Consider the following 8141-nt stretch of genomic DNA (forward strand, 5'->3'; position numbering starts at 1 on the left):
ATGATCCATCATCAAAATGAAGAGAACCAAAAGAATCTTAATTAATTTTTAATTTATTAAAACAAAAGATTTGAAGTCTCTAATATCTTCTAAATATCTTCCTCTTTATCTCTAATTGGAAAGCCTGTCATTGTACGAATAAGAAATTTGGGCCCTCCCTTGAAAGCCTCCTTGTCCCTACTCCCATTCAAAGAGCTACAATTTCATTTCATGCCCAACAATACCAAAAGCCGCCTCGAGTAATCAAAACCAAGTTTTTTAGGGATGAACAGTGAAGAATTTAATGCAGCTCTACAACAGATCTCATTATATTTGCTGGGAGACTCCTCCCCACCCACTACACCCTCTGCTGACATTAACCCAGGTCTTAAAGAAACTTTAATCTCAGCAGATGGCGGAGAACAGATTCCTGACAATTTGGAAAAAGGCGGCAACATACAAACTGCAAATAACAAACATTACATATCTCTGCAACAGATCTCATTATATTTGCTGGGAGACTCCTCCCCACCCACTACACCCTCTGCTGACATTAACCCAGGTCTTAAAGAAACTTTAATCTCAGCAGATGGCGGAGAACAGATTCCTGACAATTTGGAAAAAGGCGGCAACATACAAACTGCAAATAACAAACATTACATAGGAGTGCGGCGCCGCCCTTGGGGAAAATTTGCTGCAGAGATCAGGGATTCCAACAAGCAGGGGGCTCGCGTTTGGCTCGGTACTTTTGACACTGCAGAGGCGGCTGCTCTCGCATATGACTCTGCCGCTTTCGGAATGAGAGGCGCAAATGCTAGGCTAAACTTTCCTCTCAATGTTTCATCCTACCTGAAGTTGGGCTCAGTGTGTGTTCACATGCGCCGCAAAAAGAGAGGTCTACAGGGAAAGGAATTGGATGTAAAAATGCCGCCAGCAACGAAGATTAAGAGGTAGGCAAACCTCCATGAGAATTGAAAAGTTTTACAGGCATTTTATTTAGAATTTTGATTTTCTAGTGACTTTTTGAAATTAGTTATTATTAAACCTTACAAAATTTGGAAAGAGTTTCTTATTTTGTTTTTGATTATATAAGCAGTGACCTCTTCCTGATCCCATATTAACAGAACAGTAATACAGCACGGCAATTCATCAAGAAACAACAAAACAGAAAAAACAGAAACCATTCTTACATAATCAAAAACATTTAACCTAAACAGTCTAACTTAAACTACTCAAACCAAGGCTTAAACTAAGACTAGCCATTAACCTATTAACCAAAATAATAAGCAGAGATGCGGGCCTTAAAAAGGTCTTCACAGAAAACAGTTATTATTAAACCCTACAAAATTTGGAAACCTTAGAAATTTTGCAGAGTTTCTTATTTTGTTTTTATTATATAAGCATGGCAATCCAGCATGGCAATCCATCAAGAAGCAACAAAATAGTAAAACCAGAAACCATTCTTACATAATCAAAAACATTTAACCTAAACAGTCCAACTTAAACTACTCAAACCTTATGTTTTCTTAAACTACTTAAACTACTCAAACTACTCGAACATTTAACCCTTCTTTCTCTGCGCAGTTTGCTTTTTCTCACCCTTATGTTTTCTTTTGCAAATTAAATATGATCAATCTATTGTTTCTTTTATAAATTAGCTTAACCACAAATTTTCTGTGAGTTAACCGCCAACATTTTATGAATTGACAGACGTAAATAGGTTGAAATTCCAGTGTCTCGCTCATCTTTGTGGTCTTGAAGCAATGGCAAGTACGATGAAGCTCAGGTTAATATATATATATGCGATGAAATGTAGTAGACATTTCAAGTTATAATTACAATGTCGATCTAAGCAGTAGAAGAAAAGTTTACTATGTAATGATACATAGATGGTAGCTTTTCCATTTAAGGTAGAGCATGAAAGGTGGAGTTTGAATAGATTTTTTAATTGTGAAATGTATGAATCTAAATAATTCTAAATAAAAACATATGTGGATAGGTGTGTTTTTTATAATAGACATAATTTTATATTCTATACGAAAAAATATCTTGGGATTTGTCATTACATATAGTTTATATTTTTAAGTCTTCCATAAACTTTCTTTTATTACACAATTTAACTAGGTGATGGACTTCAACAGGCTTAATGTAAGCATGAAACACGTAATTGGTAAACACTTTGACTATGCTTACAGCTTGTAACTATGAATATTTGCTTTCTGCCTATCAATTTAGCCATAAGAATTTAGACCTTGTTTAGAACACCTTTGATTAGCTTTGTTCATACATTATTTCCTTCTGAAGCATTGTTTCACAAAATAACCAAAACAAGTACAATATTAGCAAATATTTCCTTTCCTCTATTCATCATTATCTATAACTAGATGTCTTTTTTATATTGAACAAGGCAAGAGAGAATACAATAATAAAAAATTAAATAGTAGTCCAAGAGGCGACTACAAAGAAGAGAAAGGGAATGATTACAATGGCTGTATCCACCAGCTCACCATACAAAAATATAAACAAGTCTGTTGAACCAAACATGACAGCTAAATACATGAGAAACATGAACATCAATACATGAAAGCTATGGACGACAAAGAAGCAGTAACATGAACAAATCTACCTTGCTGAATCAATCAACACTAAACATGACAGCTAGAAACATGATGAACATAAGACACTCGAACCATCAAGGGACCCAATCAAACTTGAAACTTAAGGAACTTGTGTCCCTGCCTAGTGCATGCAATGTCTCCATCATGAAGTTGCAACAAGTAACATTTGATCTCATCTAGCTGTCTATTGAGCTTATTACCATTTCTTTGACCGATCTTTAGCTGTGAACATAAAAAAATGAGTTGGAACATGATTTCCGAGTAAAACAATAAAAGACCTATTTTCGGATGCAAAATATGGTTAGAAAACATTGCTTGACATCTACTTTTCCATATGTGTAGTAAAATGCGTTATCTCATGGAATCTGTGATCACAATCTTATGAAAACCAATACCAAAAATGGCTTCCTTCCATTTATTATTACGCCCTAGATTTAAGTTTATTGTTGGCAGGATATGCAGATAAATCTCTTTTCAAGGGAAGCAAGAAAATTGATACTTTTTGACCCAAAGCCAGTCTTTGAAGACACTACATCGTAAAGGAGTACATAACATCATCATAAGCTCCATAGGAACCAAAGACTTAACAAAAATCATAAACCCCTTCGACTTATTATTTAGATTAAAAGAGTTCTTAGCATATTGCCAGATGATCCAATCAAGAGACTCAAAATCCCAAAGATCATTGACAATAAAAGAACTAAAGTTTGAAAAGAGAAAATAATTTCCATCTAATGATGCTACTCTTCAAATTTTTCACAACCACTTGAATCTTTATCGACATAATACTCAATATATAATTTACCATTTGCAATAATCTGTACAATCAAAAACTTCATAGATTTAGCAATTATCTTTGTGATTAGTGCTGCAAATTTTTAGATTGTTGTTAGTGATCAATGTTGTTATGTGTGTGCACGTGTAGTAGGTAATTGTTTCTTATTGTTGAAAATTATTTTGCTAATATTAATAGCTCCTTGAGGCTAAGTTCAAGCCAATCATGAATGCTTCATATTACAATCTCCCTCATACGAAAAAATCTAGATAGCATTTTGAAATTCTTGCAACTTTATATAAATATCAAATATCAAATGCAATCCTCTCTAGTAAGTTCAAGTATCCAAATAACTCAATATGGCCCTATTTATTTTACTATAATGGCAATCATTTGATCAGTGGTGGGAACAATTGATAATTTATTTCAATCCCCCCTTCAATTTTACAACCAGTTTCTTTAGCATTCCAATTTTTTATATTAGATGTTCAAATTTCTTGTTTTCTAATATCTTTGTGAATGTTGCCAATTGTTATTTGATATACAAAAATCCAAGTAGATTCACCATTTTTTAACTAGAATGATTTCTATTATAGTTAAATAAAGAGGGCCATATTGAGTTATTTGGACACTTGAACTTACTAGAGAGCATTGCATTTAATATGTGTTTGATGGTGAAAAATGGGATTGGGCAATTTAGGACCTAACCCCACTTCCCTCCACACATTGGAATATAGAAGAGCCTAAGGAAGTGATTCACTTTGACTACTTCTTGTGAAAGGGAGTCAAGGAATACTTTTAGGGTTCCTATTGCTTTGTTTCTATGAAGAGGGGATATGCAAATGTAATGAAATGATCAATTAGGCTAGGGAGATAAGAAAAAGTGCAGATATAAATTGAAATATAGAAAAATATAGATTTGAAATTGAGACATAGAGTATAGAGAAAGAAATTGAATTCATATCTGTACTTGTCACCAAAATTTGGGCTTGACTGAGGAGGACTAGGGCATCTTGGTCCCTAATACTATACAAAGCTAAACTTCTGGATTATGGGATCTGAGACCTTGCACTACAAAACTGCCAAAAGAAGTAGAAAACCCTAGAGGACTAAGGCACCACGCCCTGGTCCGAGAAAAACTAACACTTGCCTCTGGCCTTGAGTCTACACCTGTGTGTACTGTCAGTTCCAAAGATTGTGCGTTTGTCAGATTTATGTACCTACACCTACAACTTGAAAAATGGTATTTGGACGGCTATATAGGGTTTTTGATAAAATGGTAATGATTTGACCATTTAACCATTTAAAAATCATGATGAACAGGAGTGGGAAGGGATGCAGGAGCGGGACTAGGGTTTCAAAGGAGGTCGCTGAAGACTTGGAAGATGGCGACGGCGATGGCACAGTTGTGCCTTGTTTCATTTTGGTCCACTATTCCACTTTTTGTTGTTTACTGGGTAGCCATAATAGCAGATCTGGAAGCAGTTGCAGGATTGGATTCTAGTCTGAAGGTGACTCGATGCAGTGGTTGTTGTTCCTCTATGTGGGCCTGGTCGAGGAGAAGGCTTGGCGGTGGGACATTTGGACTTTTGTGGCCCGCCCTTTGCAGCCCCTTTGTAGTTATGGGTTCCTTATTGCTGCCCTCCCTCTTGGTCTGACCATGACCTCTAGATGTGTCACTACCTTAAACCTGGTGGGGTGTGTGGGTTTTGTTTGGGACCCAGGTGGATCTACCGGGGCCTAGCCTTTGTTAGGGTTCTTCGGTTCTTCTCCCCCCTCAGGATGTCTGTTGTCTTTAGAGAGGCATTTTTCTTTGCAAGGGACCTCTGTTCCTCCTTTTCCCCTCCTTTCTTATTCTATAGAGGTGAATAGCATCCTAGTGGGGGGAAGGAGTGTCTAGTCAATCTTTTCAAGATGGATTTTTATAAGGGGGTCTATTGCCTTGTTTTTAAAGGCTGGAAACTATTCTACATTCTTTACCAAAATGACTATTTCTGACCACTCTAATCCTATGGAGGTGGATTATCTTGTTGTGGTAGCTCATTTGGTTCTTATTTACTACGGGCCTCTTCTTTTTGTGAAGGCTTCGAGAGCCTTTTTTAATCTCAGATCTTCTCTGTGTGGATGTGTCTATTATTTGCCCCTGGACCTTATGGTGTTGAATGGTGCTTGGAAGGCTCACTTACTGATCTATATCTCTTTAGATCCTATGGAGGTGGGTCCTTTTAATATAGAGGTGGAAAAGTTCTCTGACGGAGGGGAGATTATTTTCAATTGGTTTTTCTCTATTGGCTTTAATTTGTGGGTTTTGGGACCTTTCTCAAAACTCATTTTGATGTTGGTTTTGGGAGCTTGCTCAAAACCCATTGTGGTTTGCAGGGGCCTTGATATACCCTCTGGTTGTGGGAACCATGCAAAACCCAATCTCTTGAAGGTAAGGGGAGCCTTTCAAAACCCCTATGTTTCGATTTAGTTTTAATGCTTCTTTTATGTAATCATTTATGTCTAGATGCTAATAGTTTTCAAGGGCCCAGCATAGACTGTAGTTGTTTTTGCTTAAGGGAAGGGCTAGCATTTTTGTTGCCTAATTTTTCTGAATATGAGTAGGGAATCCCAGAAAATCCTTGATGTTTGAATGTGGGAGTCTATCAACTTCATATAATGCTTTAGGTTATGCTGGCAGCTGATTTGGTGCTGATTTTTCTATGTTTTTGGCTATGCTAGCTTTTCGCTGGTTCTAGCCAAATCTGTTGTTTTAGTCTGCTAGTCTTATTTGCCTTTCTTTATGGCAGATGTTTCTTTGTAGGTTCCAAATCCTACAAAATCTAAGGGTTTTAGGTCCCTTTAAAACCTGATGTACAGAGTTTCAGGTCCCCTCAAAACCTATTTTCCCTTAATCAAAAACATTATAATACTCCCAAAACATGATCCTGGAATTCGGGGAGAAAAAGTTGGGACCATGGTGAATCACCATGGTTCGATCAACTTTTTTCCAATTTTTTAGGGATGTGAGGTATCATTATTATAAGGTGATTCCTAGGTTGGTGTGATGATTTAAGGTGTTTAGAAATGTGAAATCGGGCCTTGAAGGTCGAAATAGGACATAATTAGGCATTTTGATGAATTAAATAATTGAAAGAATAAAATTAAAAAAGGGCACACTTAGGACTAAGGGACTAATTTTATGATATGTAGAGAGATGGCAGATGACTTTAGATTTAATTAAACTAAATAATTAAATGCTTAAAGGTAAATTAAAATGCACAATCCAACACTAAGATAGGTGCTAATCTAGGCATGGAATTGTACCACCCAATTAAGGGTGTACAATTTACGATGCTATATTTAGCCCCCACTTTAGAGTCATATGACACTACGTGCATATGCAATCTAAAGTACAAAAAAGTAAACATTTCATGAAAAAGGATATATCCATAAGGTGTCGAACAAAGCCCCCAAAGGTATCTCTAGTACACTATCAGGGACCGCATCCTACAAAATCACATAAATTCTTAGTAAGGAAATGATTAATTTGTAGGTAGCTATTTGCCCCCCTTATTTCAGATTGCTAAGTAGTGCGTTGAAATAGGGTATCATGTTTACCACATTGAATTATGAAGGAAAATTGATGACAAATGCTCACAACAAGGTTTGATACAAAATCAAAACCAATGAAGAATCATTTGGTAAGAAAGATAACTAAGCTACAATTCCAACATAGCCATGAGTGTGAGAATTGGAGCTCTCTAACACAAGATGAAAAATTAATCAGAAAATGTAGAATTAGGGTTTGCAAAAGAATAAGCTTTTAAATTGTGAAGGAGGAAGACCTTATTATTCAAAGATATTTGCCTTTGATAATAGAAGGAATCTTTGATAAAGATAATATCTTTAGTAAGAGGAGAAGGAAAAGAAGAATACACACTTTCTCCAATATTTAGGAAATAGTGGATTCTTAGTGAAGGACTACACATTTTCACTAAGGAGAGATTATTCATGAAAGATGTATTATTTCAAACAAAAAATAGTTCCTAATAAGGAACACACATATTCTACACAAAAAATAATATTAAATAAAAAATGCAACTCAACAAAGGAAAGGTGAATCATTGGAAAAAGAGATAGAAGATAGAAATATCACCCTTGCCCACCAAGCATAGAGGCAAGGAAATCAAAGAGGGATAATTTATAAAAACACTCTTCTAAAAGAAGGAAAGAGAACCTCATTAGGGATAAGCACGTCTACAACATAGAAGGGTTCATTATAAAAGATACCACTCAATGAAGAAAAGAATTGGATGAATAATTATAGACTTCCACATCAACGAAGAGGTCCCAATTAAGGATGTGTACTGAAGATCCTCATCACTGATGCATATTCCAATATGAGAGAGGGAATTCCCAATAGGGATGTACACCTCTACAATCAATAAGAGATCCTTATTGAAAACACTACTTCTTAAAGGGGAAAGTTTTAATCTAAAGAAGGAGAGATGTTTGGAATAATTCTTGCCCCCTAGAGACAAGGGATGGGACAAACACAGACTATTATGTTTCTTTCCAAAGTATGATTGCACATGGAATTGTACTATCATGAATTAAAATGAGCCCCTAATAGGTGAGCTACCAATGTCACATAATGATAAGCAACCTAATAGCCACTAATGTTATTTAAATATATGATAGATTGGATGAAGGATTTGAATATGAGATGTTAAATTCTCTATAATCAATGAGAGAAAAAAACATGTATAAAATGATTAGTATTG

The 8141-nt window shown here is 35.7% G+C and overlaps 1 protein-coding gene across 1 annotated transcript; it reads left to right on the top strand.

The window, feature by feature from the left end:
* Nucleotides 1-264: 264 nt before the first annotated feature.
* LOC131027720 (ethylene-responsive transcription factor 5-like) lies at nt 265-1173 on the top strand. The gene is made up of 2 exons (XM_057957807.2): nt 265-929; nt 1104-1173. The coding sequence occupies exons 1-2, from the start codon at nt 265-267 to the stop codon at nt 1171-1173; spliced, it is 735 nt and encodes a 244-aa protein (XP_057813790.2).
* Nucleotides 1174-8141: the final 6968 nt, after the last annotated feature.

This window comes from Cryptomeria japonica, chromosome 6 (assembly GCF_030272615.1).
Source record: "Cryptomeria japonica chromosome 6, Sugi_1.0, whole genome shotgun sequence".
NCBI classification, from domain to species: domain Eukaryota; kingdom Viridiplantae; phylum Streptophyta; class Pinopsida; order Cupressales; family Cupressaceae; genus Cryptomeria; species Cryptomeria japonica.